General features: G+C 49.2%; 1 protein-coding gene across 1 annotated transcript in view; it reads left to right on the top strand.

Annotated features, from left to right (window-relative positions):
* Gabbr2 (gamma-aminobutyric acid type B receptor subunit 2) overlaps positions 1 to 16,269 on the top strand; it is a 349,015-nt gene that overhangs the window by 206,915 nt on the left and 125,831 nt on the right. The window contains exon 7 of the mRNA XM_059254316.1: positions 8,480 to 8,716. Coding sequence (XP_059110299.1) covers positions 8,480 to 8,716 — 237 coding nt within the window. The remainder of the gene's footprint in view (positions 1 to 8,479; positions 8,717 to 16,269) is intronic.

The following is a 16,269-nucleotide window of genomic DNA, read 5'->3' as shown; positions in this document are numbered from 1 at the left end:
GCTATCATCTACCAGATGCATTCTCCCCACTCCTAGTCATGGTAAGTGTCCTTTGTTTCACCTTTAATTCAGAGTGCTTTCTTAGCCCAGGGTAGCCCCACAGAGTGCTTCCTTAGCCCAGGGTATCCCCTACAGCGTGCTTTCTTAGCCCAAGGTAGTCTCTACAGAGTGCTTTCTTAGCCCAGGGTAGTCTCTACAGAGTGCTTTCTTAGCCCAGGGTAGTCCCTACAGAGTGCTTTCTTAGCCCAAGGTAGTCTCTACAGAGTGCTTTCTTAGCCCAAGGTAGTCTCTACAGAGTGCTTCCTTAGCCCAGGGTATCCCCTACAGAGTGCTTTCTTAGCCCAAGGTAGTCTCTACAGAGTGCTTTCTTAGCCCAGGGTAGTCTCTACAGAGTGCTTTCTTATAGCCCAGGGTAGTCCCTACAGAGTGCTTTCTTAGCCGGGGTAGCCTCTGGTTCATTTGCTGTTCCTTTCCTGCTTTACGTCATCACTGTCTCCTGGCTTCCATTATTTCTGGTAAACCAACTATCACACATTGACCTTTTAACAGTGATGTGTCTCTTCTGTCTAGCTACTGTTAAGATTTGTTTTGAAGCCAGACGGTGGTGGTGCACGCCTTTAATCTCAGCACTCGGGAGGCAGAGGCAGGAGGATCTCTGTGAGTTTGAGGTCAGCCTGATCAACAGAGTGAGTTCCAGGACAGCCAGGGCTACACAGAACAAACAAACAAAAAGGATTTTGTTTTGACTTTGATCTTCAACTGTTATTTTTTTTGTCCTTTGATCAGGTGATGTGTGCATGTACATGTGTGTGCTTTTCTTTATTAGACTCCACAGGGCTTCAGAGGACTTCATGACTCCCTGAGCTGGAGTGTTGGGAGGGAAATTCCAGGTCTATCCATTTCCGTTTTCCTTCTCTTTTCCTTACCTTTCAAGACAATGATTGTACCCATGATAAGTGTTTCCAGTACATTCCTGCATTTCTCATGACCTTTCCTTGCCATACCCCTGAACATTCACTGCTAGACTATATTGTTTCACCTGTCTGCTTTCTGCTGCTCAACCACTGCTGCCCCCACCATCAAGTCTTTTACGTCTTCAGAATTTCAGCTTTCTCCTGTTTACTTTTCTTCTTCTGTAGCCTTCAGCTCCTTGGTGATGTTTTACATCTTTTCATCTGTTTGCTTGAATACAGAAGCCTTGCGAGTTTTAAAGTCCAAGTCTCATAACTTCATGATTTCGGTTCCTTGTGTGATTATTTATAATACCCCCTCCTTTCCTATAATATCTCTGGTCATAACTGATAGACTTCGATGACTCAATGCATGAGAGAGATTGCAACAGATCCGGACACTGCCATCTTTCTCTTCAGTGAGGGGAAAAAAACTTTACTTTTAATATAGTTGGGGGTGGTGATGGTTCCAAGATTGGCTTTGGCTTTGCAAGACCCAATCTGTTTTAACTGTTCTTATTCCCACTGGTCAGCCCTTCGGCATTCTCATCGGAAACCCTGAGGTATTGACTGACCCTGGACTCCAAATAGGTTCTCTCTCTTCTCCTGGTGCTTTTTCCTTGTTTTGTGGCCCCTTGCTTTATGCAGCTTAGCTATGAAATATTTTAAGTGAAAATGTTTCTTGTCATGTCAGCCTCATGATTCACATCTGACTGCCTGGGTAGCCCTGACATGCAGCCTCTGGCTTCTAACAGGGGATTGCCAAAAGGCCTTACCAAATGCTACCTGTTCTAGCCTTAGCTGGACAACTTCTGGCTCGCAAACCCACCAGCACCTCAGCAAGGAGTCGCGTCCATCTCAAAGCATCTCTCCATGAAACGTGGTCCCTAGGGTCCCAGCTAACCTGATTGCTTGCCTCTTCCTTCCTTCCTTCTTTCCTTTCTTTCTTTCTTTCTTTCTTTCTTTCTTTCTTTCTTTCTTCCTTCCTTCCTTCCTTTCTCTCTCTCTCCTTCCTTCCTTCCTTCCTTCCTTCCTTCCTTCCTTCTTTCTTTCTTTCTTTCTTTCTTTCTTTCTTTCTTTCTTTCTTTCTTTCTCCTTTTTCGAGATAGTCTTGGCTGTGCTGCCCAGGCTGACCTTGAACTCATAACTTTCCTGCCTCAGCCTCCTGCATGCTGGGATCCTAGGCGTGTGCCACCACCCTGAACCCCACTTGCTTTCTGATATCTGAAGAGGTGTTCTTTGTTTTAAGAAGCTGTTCTTGTACTGCATGTTGTTCTCTGTTCTTTGTGTGGGCTCTTCCGTAGGCTCTTTGGTCTGACAGGAGTTTTTCATCACAACCCTAGAAGTCCAAACGGAAACTATTTAGCTTGGTAGGAGAACAGCACTGGAGGAAGGAACAGACATGTTTCCAGTGGCTCTGCAAGGTCGTGTAGCTTGCTGAAGGAGAGTTACAGGGAGATAGATGCCACCTTTGAACCTGGAACCACCTCAACTAGAAAGGGACTCAGAAAATACCGGGAACTTTCTATTGTGAAGTCCTAATAACATTTGTAGGGGGGCCTCCATAGTTTGTGCATGTTTCAAAGCTGAGATTTTTAAAAACTGCACACATCTGACTGGCCTCTCTCACTGACATGGAAACACAGGCAGCCGTAGAATTCACATTTAACAAGCCACCCCAGGGACCAGCTTCACTGTAGTGTAGGAACCAGTGTAGGAAGTACGCCAGTGAAGCCCTGTGAACCAAATGTCTCCCAGGGGAGATAGGCAGCGGAGCATGAAAGAGGGGACGTCCTTGTCCCCGTCTCTTCTGTCAGCAAGGCCTGATTCTCCCAGGAAGCAATCCGTGACAACACCAACTTGAGGAAGGAAGGAAGAGGACGGCTTCTGTGGCTCACAGTTCCGGGTCGGTCCATCCCAGCAGGGTGGTCATGGTAACAGGAGTTTAAGGCAGCCGTTCACATTGCATCTGCAGCCAGGAAGCAGACAGAGATGAACACTGGCGCTCAGCTCACTTCCTCCTTTTTACTCAGTCCAGGACCCCAGCCCATGGCATGGTGCCGCCCACTTCCCACCCCGGTTAACCCAATTTAGAAACTCCCCTATAAACGCGGGTGAGCCTACATCCTGTCAAGCAGACGATCTGTATTAGCCATGCCAGCATGGTTGTGCTGGAATCACAAACTCACAGCATTGAGCCAGGAGCTTTGCAAGCCCCTGCAGGCTAGCCTGGGAGCTCAACCACTCCGTATAACACATTTTCAGAGGGAAACTATATTCCAAGCCCTAAAAACGGCCTCTCAAAACACTGAAATCCAGCTTGTGATTAAGGGGAACCATCTATGAAAAGTTATTTCTCAGAAACTTCTGGCACCTTGTGATAAACGTAACCTCTAGAAGAACAATGGCTAGGACTCCTTGGCAGCTTAACAGTAGGGACCAGCTTTAGGGCGGCTATTCCTTGTCTCTGGCAATCGTGAGAACTTGTCCTCGGGATGGCTTGGCATCACTTGGGAGGGATGGTAAATGGCCTGGAATGTGACATAGTAAGAAACCAGCAAGACATACACCCAAAAAATAAAAAAAGACATACACCCAGTCCTATCCCAAGCCTCTGCTCACAGAAACACTGTGGACAGCCCGATCCTTCGTCCCCGAAACCATGCTCCTGCTCCTCATCACCCAGAACAACTAAAGTAGAAAAAAATCAAGATTTGTAAGTGACTCATGTAAAAAGTCGACATAGAGGCTTGTGTTGGGCCCAAGGCCAAATCAAATAAGTTATATGATCTCAGTCCTTTTATGGTCCTCACACACAGGTGCACAGACACACAAGCATAAATATACACACACACACACACACACACACACACACACACACACACATCAAGAAAGTTAAACTATGCAGGCAGTGACCTCCTGTGGAGGCCATCCTGGGCCTGTTCACCTCAGGCCTCCACCCACCCTGCAGTGGTCACTGTTGATTGCTGTGACCACATACCTGACAAGAAGCAGCTGAAGGAGGGAGACCTATCTTGTCTGACAATTTGAGGGGAGACAGTCCATCATGGTAGGGAAGCATTGCAGCCAGGGGCCTTGTGGCTGTGGTGGTGGGGCCTGTGGTCTTGCTTGTTCACATTTTGGCTGCCAACCAGGAAACACAGAGAGAGACTTGGATTGGAAGTGGGCAAAGCTGTAACCCACAAAGCCCACCTCCTACCCATTCACTTCCTCCAGAGAAGCCCCACCTCCCACAGTTTCCACAGCCTCCCCAAACAGAGCTGCCATCCGGGGACCGAGCGTCAAAGTCCGTGAATGAATGGGGACATTTTCTGTCCGAACTGTAACAGCCTCTGACTTTTAAAGGATCCCAGACAGCTTAGGGTGCTGTCTAAACATATCATCTGACTGACCCATTGGATAGACTAAATGGAATTCTAGATGGATACTGCCATGGTCTACACACATGTCCCCAAAGGCCACGTGTTAAAGGCTTTGTCCCCGGGAGGGTACTATCGGTAAGTCATAGAACCTTCGGGACCTAGTAGGAAATCGTTAGGTCCCTGGAGACCTGCCCTGGAAGGGAATTGTAGGACACAGGTCCTATCCTCTTCCTCCTTGCTCCCTGGTTCATGAGGTTAGTGGCTTTGTTGACCATGGTCCCTCTCCACCTGATGAGCTACCTCACCACAAAACAAAAGTGGGGCCTGCCAATCGCCAGCTGAAACTTCCAAACTGAAGCAAAAGGAACATTTCTTTCCTGAAGGTTATGAGCTCAGATGTCATGTTATAGTCATAGGAAGCTGACCGATGTCATGTTATAGTCACAGGAAGCTGACCCAGGCACCCCACCTTCCAGTGCCTTCATGTGTATCAGAGAACACATGTAGGGAGGAAAGTCAGAAAGACAGGAGTCAGAGGGTCTCATTCCTCTTATGCTTTCGAGTTCCAGGATAGCCAAGGCTACACAGAGAAACCCTGCCTCAATAAAAAAAATAGTGATGATGATGATGATGGTGATAATAATAATAATAATAATAATAATAATAATAATAATAATAGAGGAATGCACATCTAGGCAGCTTTTACATACTTTAAAAATATCCAAGAGCTAAATTAACAAACAGAATAGAGAATCTTAGTTTCTCTTCCAGTTACTGTGAAAAAATAGCCCGACGAAAGCCACTTAGAGGAAAAGGGTTTATCTTGGCCCACAGTCCCAGGTCACAGTCCCAGGAGTCACAGTGGGGAGTCACAGCAGCAGGAGCCTGAAGCAGCTGCCACATCACATTGCAGTCAGGAGAAGAGAGTGACGGACACACGCTCAGCTTGCCCTCTCCATGTTATACAGTCCAGGGAGTGCTCCCACCCCAGCTAAGATGGATGCTCCTCCCACACCCCCTCAGGCCTGCCCAGAGGCACATTTGTCAGGTGATTCTAGATTTTGTCATGCTGACAATTAACACTAACCATCTCGTAGACCCAAATCACACTGAAAAATTAAAATAATCGGTGTATGATAGTCCAGGCCTGTAGCCCCAGCTACTTGGGAGGATGAGATAAGAGGCTTGTAAACCCAAGACCTGAGAGTGTGGCCGGATGGAGCGGTGTGGGTGTCGCTGTGGTAGAATGCCTGCCTGAAGATCGATACTCAGAAAACATTCCTGCAGTACCGATGAGTGTGCATGCACATGTGCACACACACACACACACACACACACACACACACACAGAACCAAGCAATAAAAAACGGGGAAAACAGCAAGATGATTTAAAACAATTGACTGAAAGATCAGGCCATCACAGCAGCAATGTGGTGTAAAGAAGAAATTTACCTCAGAAGTAAAAACAACTTTTCGTCAATATTTGAAAGGAGCTCATTCTACTAGAAAGAAAAATGCAAATTAAGAGAATACTTTTTCTTGGCAAACTGACAATGTTTTTCATTAAAATACCTGTTATTGAGGAAGCTGGGAAACGGATGCCTTCATACACAGGGGCATGGAGCATTTCAGTATCAGGAAGTATCATTTATCCCCATGGTGTGTGCATAGGTGTGTCCCTGCATTTATCCCCGTGGTGTGTGCACAGGTGTGTCCCTGCATTTAGCCTGTGGTGTGTGCACAGGTATGTCCCTGCATTTAGCCCTGTGGTATGTGCATAGGTGTGTCCCTGCATTTAGCCTGTGGTGTGTACATGGCATGTCCCTGCATTTAGCAGACAGCACATCTGAGTCCCATGTGTGTATCATGTGATTCTGGGGACCACTCAGTGACTGAAGCACCCTATGTCTTGGCCTATGTCCTTATACAGTACTAGCACACAAAAACAGAGGCCAAACAACAGACCACACAGGAGTAGGAAGTGCTAGAAAGACTAGAGTCTCCGGCTCAGGAGGGCTGTTCCCGTGACATGATGCTATGGCTGTGCAGCACTCCCAGTTGGGGGATCTTCTGATGGACACAACCAGTGCAAAACCCCTGGGGCACAAGGAAACTCCATCATCTAGGCACCTGGAAGGCTAGAAGAAGAGAGAGAACCTCACACTGGATAGCTCCCCAGGAGGAGGGAACTTGGCCAGAGAAGGTGCTGGCACACAGGGATGTGAGGTGATTCCCTGTGTGGGGTGTGGATGCAGAAGCTAAGCTGGCCCAAAGGCCTGGTGGCCCGGGAATCGAAATCAGTTCTGCTTGGGTTTGGGGAGAGAAATAGGGAACTGATAGCTGAAGATGAGTGACAGGTAGAGACATTCTGGGCTTCCTGAAGAGCCTGAGACTAGAGGGAGGACCATGGGCTCATGCTGGACATGCTCCACTTGAACAGACAGAAATCCTGCAGGGCCACAGCTGGAGGTACCTGGTCTGGGGTCCTAGACACCCGTCTGGCTGACTCTACCAGAGATCCTACTTCTTGGTGTGGTGGACTCCATGCTTGTAAAAGCCCTTGACCTTTGATTGTGCAGATCCACCTTTCCTGCCTACTGGCCAGGGAGAGTTGTGCAAGCTTCCAATGAACAATAACCTCATGGCCAGTGAGAAGCAATAGGATGGGGGCCCATCCAACTTCACACACATCCTCACACACTTGTACCAACCTCTGCAACTCTCGGCCCCTCAGGCTGTACTTGGGGGGGGGGCGGCGAGGGCGTCTCTAAGGGACTTTCTGAGTGTAAACTGACAAGGAATCCATGGTTTCTGTGTGGTTTGGTCCCTCAAAGGGTTTTCCCAGATGGCTGTGATAACGTTTCCTGCTGAAGAGGTCGGAAAGAATTTGAGAAAGGTCTATGGAGAGGCTGAGGTCAAAGTTTACCCGGTGACATCATATGGAAGGACAAACTCAGACACTGGAGTAAAAGAACGATTTCAGGACTTTGTGGCCAATCAAGATGTTAATATCACCAGTGGATTCTTTTATAAAATTCAGCAAGGAGTAGGGGACAATCCGTGGTTGGTTCAGTGTCGAGCTATTCACAGACCTGTGGAGCTTTCAAGGGACAAGTAGAAGGCACAGATTACCCTTGTTTGGGTCTGCCTCAGGACCTAGGGTCCTGCAGGGCTCAGAATCCACAGGGCTATGAATACAGAACTAGAACCTTCTAGAATCTCAGCCTGGCATATCCAGCCTGCATGCAGCCAAGGACAGCTGTGAATGCAGCCCAACACAGAATCAGTCAGAAGCTTAATGCACTGAGAGGTTTTGCAATATTTTTTTGTGCCTCAATCACACATGGCTCTGGACTATGAACTTCATAGATGGCAGTATCCCATCAGAAGGTAAAATGTTGGACACATCTTCTAGCCCATGCTCTGAATTCCTTGCCCATGTCCTAGAGCCATTTCCAGAGCCTAGGGACCTGTGGCCTTTCTTGGCTCCAGTTATAGGGATGACCATCTCTCAGGCAGTTCAGAGGTCCCTGAGGCTGAGGGCAAAGGACAGAGAGAGCCCATGAGCTGCTGGCTGGAGGGGCTGGGGGGCTGGAGGGACTGGAGGGCCTGGAGGGGCTGGACTGCCCAGCCAGGCTGGCTTTCCTCATGCATGGTCTGGCCAGAAGCTCTGAAGAGTCCCCAGTGCTGAGCTCAAACCCTGCCTTTCAGATCATTTGGAAGGTGTGTTTATTTTGGTAGGAAACTGAAAATAATTAACTGAATGTTTTGTTGACCTGTATCTTCACTTTCTAAGCTTGGTAAGTGGGCCCAGGAGTTCTCCAGACCCAGGCCCTGCAAACATGTGGGGCAGAGGGGAGGTGGTTTCCATGGTTAGGGTGTATTATACCCTCTGTTTAGTCTTCCAGACAGGCAGGGCTAGATCAGCCCTGTCACTCACTGACTCTGTGACCTAAACAAGTCAGGGTCCACTTCTGTAAAATGGAGACAGTAATGGCTGCCACCTTAGGAAATCACTGTGGAATTAAATGATGGGATGGACAGCGAGCCTAGCACTGTGATGGACACACAGTGGACTCTGAAGAGTAGGAGTGTGCCTGGTGTCCCTGCTGTAACTTGATGTCCCCCACCCCATTGCTCTTCTAGACTCCACAGCAATACGAAAGAGAATACAACAGCAAGCGCTCAGGCGTGGGGCCCAGCAAGTTCCATGGGTACGCCTACGATGGCATCTGGGTCATCGCCAAGACTCTGCAGAGGGCCATGGAGACACTGCATGCCAGCAGCAGGCACCAGCGGATCCAGGACTTCAACTACACAGACCACACGCTGGGCAGGATCATCCTCAACGCCATGAATGAAACCAACTTCTTCGGCGTCACGGTCAGTTCCCAAGCCTCATGGGCTGTTTCCTTAGTGCCCTGGGGGTCATGCAAGGCCAAAAGAGGGGCTGCTAGGCACCTGTCATTGTGTGCTTTCTTCTCTGGGTAACTGAAGGAACTCCCTGGGAACACTGAAAGGAGGTGTGGGATGGGTAGGCTCTTTCACAGGGGAAATGCCTTCATGACTCACCAATCAGAAAGGATAGGTGTCTGCAAGGGTAGGTGCACTCTACCACCCTGTGGGTGGGGTGGGCCAAATTCAGGTTCAAATCCTGTGTCTTTACTTATTAGTGACCTTGAACTTCAGGCTTTTCATTCACAAAATGGAAACAATGCCTCTGTTTGTAAAGTAGTTAACAAAGATGAGTCTTTGCGTTGGGCCTGGAGGTGCAGCCCTGTAATCCCAGCTATTTGAGAGGCTGGGGTAAGAAGGTCTCAAGTTCAAGACCTGCCTGCCTTACAGAGTAAGTTCAAGGCCAGCCTGACCAGCTCAGTGAGACCATTGCAAAACTGAAAGTAAAAAGGAGTCCCGAGGACATGGCTCTGGGGCTGAATGATTGCCCAACATTCCCAGGGCCTTGCTCCCCAATCCCCAGTCCAGGACGATAAAAGTCCTTTGTGTGGCACCTGCTAATATTGATTGAGGGGATTATCCGATCTGAGCTCAAGTGTTTCTCTGGGGAAATGCAGATGGTAATACATGCCTTGCATGCACATTGGGAAATTAGCACTGATAATACTCAATAGTTCCCGAACACTCACCGAGGGGCTCCATGCCATCCCTGGATCCTGGACATTGTATAGCTCCTACCCATCATGTATGTCCAGTGCTGGAATCCAAGAAATGCCAACTCTTGCTACTGTCCTTAATGGTCCTGTTGTGTCTTTATGCCGCATGAGAGCAAATGCTGTACTATACCTGTTAAAATGAGCAGCCCTGAGCTCAGACCTTTGACTTGGACAGCCAACCAGAGAAGGAGCTGGGACTTGGGTGTGGGTCTAGGTCTTCGTGGCTGCACAGCACTGCCTTCTGGAGATGGACATAATTGTAGGGCGTCTCTTGGTATTCTGTCGGCCTCTTGGCTTCCTAGCAAATACAGGAACTTTGCCTGAAGTGGGGCAGGGAGTGAATGGTCTAAGTGCTGTCCTATGTCATTGAATTCAGAATCGATTAGAGATCGGTCCACCATGGGGTTGTACAATGAGAAGAGAGGATTGATGGATTTCTTAAACATTGGGTTTGGAAGATGTTTTCAGCTGCTGGCGGTGTGGCAGGCAGGTCTTGTAGGAGCTGAGAGTGTGTGCAGTAGTGTAGATACAGGGGTGGGACCTGAACAAAGCTGGCATGGAAAAGTTAAAAGCATTTGGCACAGGAGAGAACTCCACCAGCCTACAAGGATGTCCTTGACGTTTGTGGAAAATTCAGGGAAGGCGTCTCAGAAGAGGCAGCATTTGAGCTTGGCCTTGAGGAGTATACAAGCACTAAGGCACTCAAGGCTGGCTGGCCAGGTGGAAGCTGAGTAAGAGGGAAGGTGGGGATTGGTTGGGGGGGGGGGGTACAGTCATCTGAGACAGAACTTTGAGTGGGGGGATGGCAGCAGGGCTGGGGAGGTAAGTTAGGACTCAACTCGAGAGTGACAAGCAAAGGATTCTCCCGGGCCAGCCAGTCTGGGTGTGGTCAGCCTCACTCGAGCATTTGTTAGATTCATTGACTGAGTTTCTAGACCCCAGGTCCTTAACCAACCCGCCAGATGATTCTAATGCAGTGGCTCAGCAGCCACTCCCCCGCTGGAGGGGAAGCTCTGAGTTTGCTGAAGGGAAGTAGGTTTCCAAAATCCATAGGTAGAAGGATCTAAATGCAGACATCCCCTCCCACATTCAGATGTGAAGGCTCTGTGCAGTTGTTGGCCAAGCACGGTTTTTACAGCGCAGCCTAGATTCAGACTGGAAGCTGTAGCCGCTTTCCTCACACTGTGCCTTTATCCTCAGAGCACCTCATAAACACACTCAGACCCGTCATATCAAACTTACTAAAATCCAGGCACGGTGGCACATAGCTGTAACCCAAGCACTTAGGGGGTGGCGGTAGGAGGATTTCGAACTTGAGACGAGCCTAAGCTACATAGGGAGAGCCTGAAACATGTTGAAAGAAAGAGGGTTTCTCAGCCTGGGGGTGAGGCTCAGTTGGTACAGTGTTCACCCAATGTGAATAAAGCCTCAAGTTCAAACCTCAGCATCACATCTGTCACACATAGTGGCACAGACCTGTAATCACAACACCAGGGGGTTAGTGGCAGAAGGACCAAAAGTTTGAGGTCATTCCTGGCTACATACCAAGTTCAGATCTAGCCTGGGGTATATGAACTTCTGGGTTAAAACCTCTCCCCACAGCCTCCCCTGCCAGTCACAACACTCGGGTCTGCTCCCCTCCCTGTACATATTCTCTGCTCGCCCTGGGAGAGGAAGGATGGGCAGGGCTGTTCACCTGTCCTCCGCTTTGCTTCTTGTTGGTGGGTGCGTTCATGACACGCAGTGCTGCCTGGCTGATGGAGCACCGCCGAAGCCTTCGGCTGCATCTCTAAGCCCAGAGGCCAGCCCTTTGCCTGGCGCCCGACGCCTGGCGCGGCTTCGCAGGAGCTCATTTATAACCCCTGCAAAGTGTACCCTGTCATCTAAGCCAAATAATCACTACTTGATGAGCAATTAGCTAAGACGGGCTAAAATGCTTTCCAGGGCCCGAAGATGAATTTCTTACTAATGGGAAATTCCTTGACACCTGCACCAGTCTGAGTCATAATTCAGCAAATGGCAGACCTGTACACACTCTTAAAACTCCGCAGAGCCAACCCCCTCATGTTATCAGGGACACTGATCTAAGAGGGGGGTATGACTCCCTCGGGGTCTCCAGCACCAACACTTGGCAGAGCCCCAACTGCAGGCAGGCCCACCATGCCTCCACCAACCCCACCCACTGTCCCTGCAGCCCCCGCGAGTCCCCTTCAGCCAAGAAAGGCTGCAAAGAGAATCTGTTTGGCCCTGGTTCTAGCTTCCACTTGTCCCTTTACTGCATGTTAGGATGCACCTGGCTCTGGGTTGCAGACAGGTCTCATTAAAATTATCTTTGGATTGCTGAAAATACGATATCTTTCAACACAGTACAAAGTGTCTTTGTGGCCCAGGGAGGCTGCAGAAGGCCAAGTTCAGCCTTTGGTGAGGAGCTGGAAGAAGGGAACAAGTGGAAAGAGATTGAAGCACTTGGCGTTCGCTGAAGCGTTTCCATTGCTCTCACGGTCCGCGTTTCTCAGGCAGTCACTTTATTCTGGGTCACCCTCGTTCAGCATGTTTACTATACAGAAAATCGTTTAAGTGCATTAAATTAATTATATCTGTGACTCAATTGATTTGGCGTGTGCAGTCTGCTGGGAGCTGGGCCTGGGTGCCTAACTGGCACGTTGGAGAAGAAATTCCTTCTCTAAATCTCATAGTGAAGATCCAGCTTAGCCTGAGGCAGAGCTCCATTTCATCTGTTTGGGGACTGGAGTCCACAAAAATGGACATCTATGCCCCTGCTGCATGCCAAAGACCCAGGCATGCTGTACACCTCTGGCTTCTGGGGACACATTGTGGTGTTCAGGCCTGTAAGGGCCTCACAGTCAGGAATCCCAGGATTCTTCCTCACCTAGAACCTCCCCCTACTAAGCACATATGGGGAGTGAATCCCAGGCTGGAATCCCCTGCTTGGGTCTCAGAAGCTCAGAGAGTGCTCCACAGTCAGTTTTCTGAAAGTGAGAGGATGTTAGAGCATGATTTCTGCCCAAACTTGAGGCCCTTCCAGGAGCTTTGTTAAAATTCACAATCTGAGCAAGGACGCCAGTGTGGATGGGGAAGGGTGACTCATGAGGCCTCCACCCTGCACAAAGAGCTACAGGCAACTAAGGGATGCTGGGAGTGGAAGGAATAGTCTTCCCCAGGGAAGAGCACACCAATTGGTTGATGTGGTGGTTTGAATGACAATGACCTCTATAGGCTCACATTTCTGAATGTTTGGTCCCCAGTTAGTGGAACTGTTTGGGAAGGTTTAGGAGCCGCGGTCTTATTGGAGGAGGTGTGTCACTGTGGATGGGCTTTGAGGTTTCAAAAGCCCAGGACACTTCCGGTTAGTGCCCCACCCCCACCCCTCCTCATGCTTGCAGGTCAGGTGTGAGCTCTCAGCTACTGCTCCAGTACCACGCCTGCCTGCCTGCCGACATGCTCCCCACCATGACTGTCATGGGCTCTAACCCTCTCAAATCATGATCTCCATATTAAATACTTTCTTTTATAAGTTTTCTTGGTCGTGGTGTTCTGTTGTGTCAAGAGAAAAGTAACTAAGACAGTTACCCAATCCCAAATGGATGTGGCATGGGAGGAGCCTGTGGGACCTGGGAAGGGAGGGTGGGGCCTGGTGGAGCCTAGAGGTTGGCCATTGTGTAGTCAAGAGTGGCTAGACTATGTCAGGGTGCTAGATGTGGAGCCTGGGCTAGATCTGGGGGTTTGGAGGGTGCATGGAGGGGATGATCAGGCAGACTGACAAGCTAGATCCTGGAGGACGTGCAGCATCTGGCTGGGTAGACAGATTGGATGTGCTATGAAGGAGTCTGGTGAGGGAGGCTGGCTTAGCCATGAATACATACATAAAACAACATTATGCAGACTGAGCAGGTTGTATTTACATGTATATGTATGTCACATCAATTAAAAAGAGGCCATAAAAAAATTCAAGTGCCAAGCAATGCAACGCCGAGAACTTCTCATTCACTGGTCTCTCAGTAAGGGCCCATGTCTTAGTCACTGTTCTATTGCTGTGAGGAGACACCATGACCAAGGTAACAATTATAAAAGAAAGTATTTAATTGAGGGCTCATTTACAGTTTCAGAGGGCTAGTCCATTATCATAGCAGGGAGCATGATGGCGTGTAGGCAGACATAGCCCTGGAGCTGAGAGCTTTATATCCTGATCCACAGGCAGAGGGAGAGAGACTGGGTCTGGCACAGGCTTCTGAAACCTCAAAGCCCATTCCCAGTGACATAATTCCTCCACCAAGTCCACACCTCCTAATCCTTCCAATCCTTTCAAACAGATCCACTCCCTGGTAACTAAGTATTCAAATATATGAGCCTATGGGGGCCATTTTTATTCAACCACCACATTTCACACATAGGCCTGTCTTAGTTGGGGTTACTATTGCTGTGATTAAAAAGATCCTTCAAATTAATCTTTGCGTGGGTGTTGGTGGAGGCATGTGTTTGCATAGATGCAGGTGTATGGGTGTGCACACATGTGTGTGAAGACCAGAAGTCAATCTCAGGTGTCATGACGTAGGATCATTCTACCTTGTTTTTTAAGATAGGGTGTTTCATTGGCCTGAAGATTCCTGATCAGGCTAGATCGACTGGCCCGTGAGCCCCAGGGGTCTCTGTGTCCCCAGTGCTGGGATTATGTGTGTGCCATTATACCCAACTTTTTACGTAGGTGCTGGTGATTGAACACGGGTCCTGTGCTTACATGGCAAGAGCCTTATCCTTCTCCCTGGCCTCCTTTCTGGTTATTCTTCACAACTCATCATAGTTAATAAGTGGTACCTATGACGTGCAGTAGCCCAAGTAAAGAGGACAGCTTGGGAAAAGCAACAGATTCCCCCCTGGAGACATGCAGAGTGGGCTCAAACTACCTGCCATCCCATGCCACTGTGGCCCAGACCAGCTGTCATCCTGAAGTTGAGGAGTTTATTTTCTATCCAGAAACCTTCACACACACACGCACGCACGCACGCACGCACGCACGCACGCGCACACACACACACACACACACACACACACACACACCACACTCAGTGTACACATGTTGGGACATATACGCAAGTCCACACTGACACACCCTCCCTCGTGCATGCACGTAGATACACATGCATAGATATATGCACACATCACAGATGCACATATGCACAGACATCTAAATACCATCTCTGAGCTAGCCCATCTCTCCTGTGTGATCCTGTAGGTGGCTGGTTTCATTTTCTAATACAGAACCTACATGTCTGTGTCCTGTGTTTGATGCCCTCATTCAGCCCAGAGGCATGGGTTTGCTTGTGTTTTAACCCATTTGACTGAGACAAGAAACAACCTCAGAAACTCCATCCAGCAATGGAAAGTGTCTGCCACCTGAGACTTGATGGTTTGGGGGCTGTCATTTAGCTAGCCCTGACTCTGTCCCGGCACTATATGATCCTGCTCAGTTCTTGGACTTCTGCTCCAGACCTTGTCTGAAGCTCTGCAGTATGATGTTCACTGTGTCACCTAGAAAATCAACTTCCCAGGGACCTGGCTCACTCCCAAGCCACTCACTGCGTCCCATCCTAGGGTCCCTCTCAGAAGCCTCCTTGGCCAACACTGGAAAGGAACAAAAAATTCCTTCCGGAACTTCCCCTGCCCCCATCGGTCCCTGGCATCCTGGACTATATTGTCACAGTGGAACAGGGACTCGCACACACTTGATGGAGGAGGCAACCTTGGGAACCAGTCTCTCCCTGTCCATGCCGTTGACCCAGCCACCCTCTAACACAAGACACAAGACGCTGTCTAGAACAGCCCCTACAATCTGGAACCGGAACTGTGGCCGCAAAGTCAAAGGGACTGCAGTGTAAGTGCCTGGCAGAGCTAGGTGACCTGAGAAGATAGTCACTGTCTGGGCCTCAGTGTTCTCATCTGCAGAATGGAAATATGTCCTACTTTGTAATGTTCTCACGTGAAATCACATTAGTGTTCAGTGCCCGCCGACGGCATCGTTCTTACCGCAGTTTTTGTTACGGACACTGTGTTCTGAGAGAGACAGAGCACACAGTGAGTCACGGTGTATCTAGGAGGGCGTGCACTCCACATACATAAACTCATTTCATCCCCTCAATGACAAGCCAATCTAATCACCGTTGTTAAGGTTATAGTGGTCAGTTTCAAAACAGAGCCAAACAAAGTCTGCCTGTGAGTGATGTGATGTGCGCTCTCTGCTGTTCACTCACTCTAGGAATTTGAGTTGAGGTGGGAAGGCGGCTGTCACCATCCTGCCTCTTGTCTGGCTCTACGCCACTCCAGCTCCAGCTGCCCTTAGAATTACCACTTAGCATTATGCACAAGACTAATCACACAGGTGCTCTTGGCACCCCACCCAGGTCCTCCGGGATCCCTTGGAAAGGTTTGGCTGGGTTAGCCCATCCCCCAGATGCCGCAGGTGCCTGACTAATAGTTCCCACCTGGGAGCCTCAGGGCTCAGTGCCTGGGAGTCCCATCCTTCCTGGAGATGCAGGAATGACTGACTTGGCCCAGGATTAGGCTGAAGCGCCACGCCCTCTGATTTGGGCTTCTTCTGCAGAGAACATGTCCTTAGCATGTCACTTCCATATGCTTCTGGGGGACCCAACCTAAGACTGCCAGGTGTTTCTATGGGAAATCAAGTCTTTCCTAGAAAGAAGTTTTACTGTAGCCTAATTGGTGCCTTGGGTTGAATTTAGCACCAATCTT

The sequence above is a fragment of the Peromyscus eremicus genome, chromosome 2 (assembly GCF_949786415.1).
Source record: "Peromyscus eremicus chromosome 2, PerEre_H2_v1, whole genome shotgun sequence".
Classification (NCBI taxonomy): Eukaryota; Metazoa; Chordata; class Mammalia; order Rodentia; family Cricetidae; genus Peromyscus; species Peromyscus eremicus.
The sequence above is the reverse complement of the archived record's forward strand: the minus strand, read 5'-3'. Positions and strand labels throughout refer to the sequence as shown.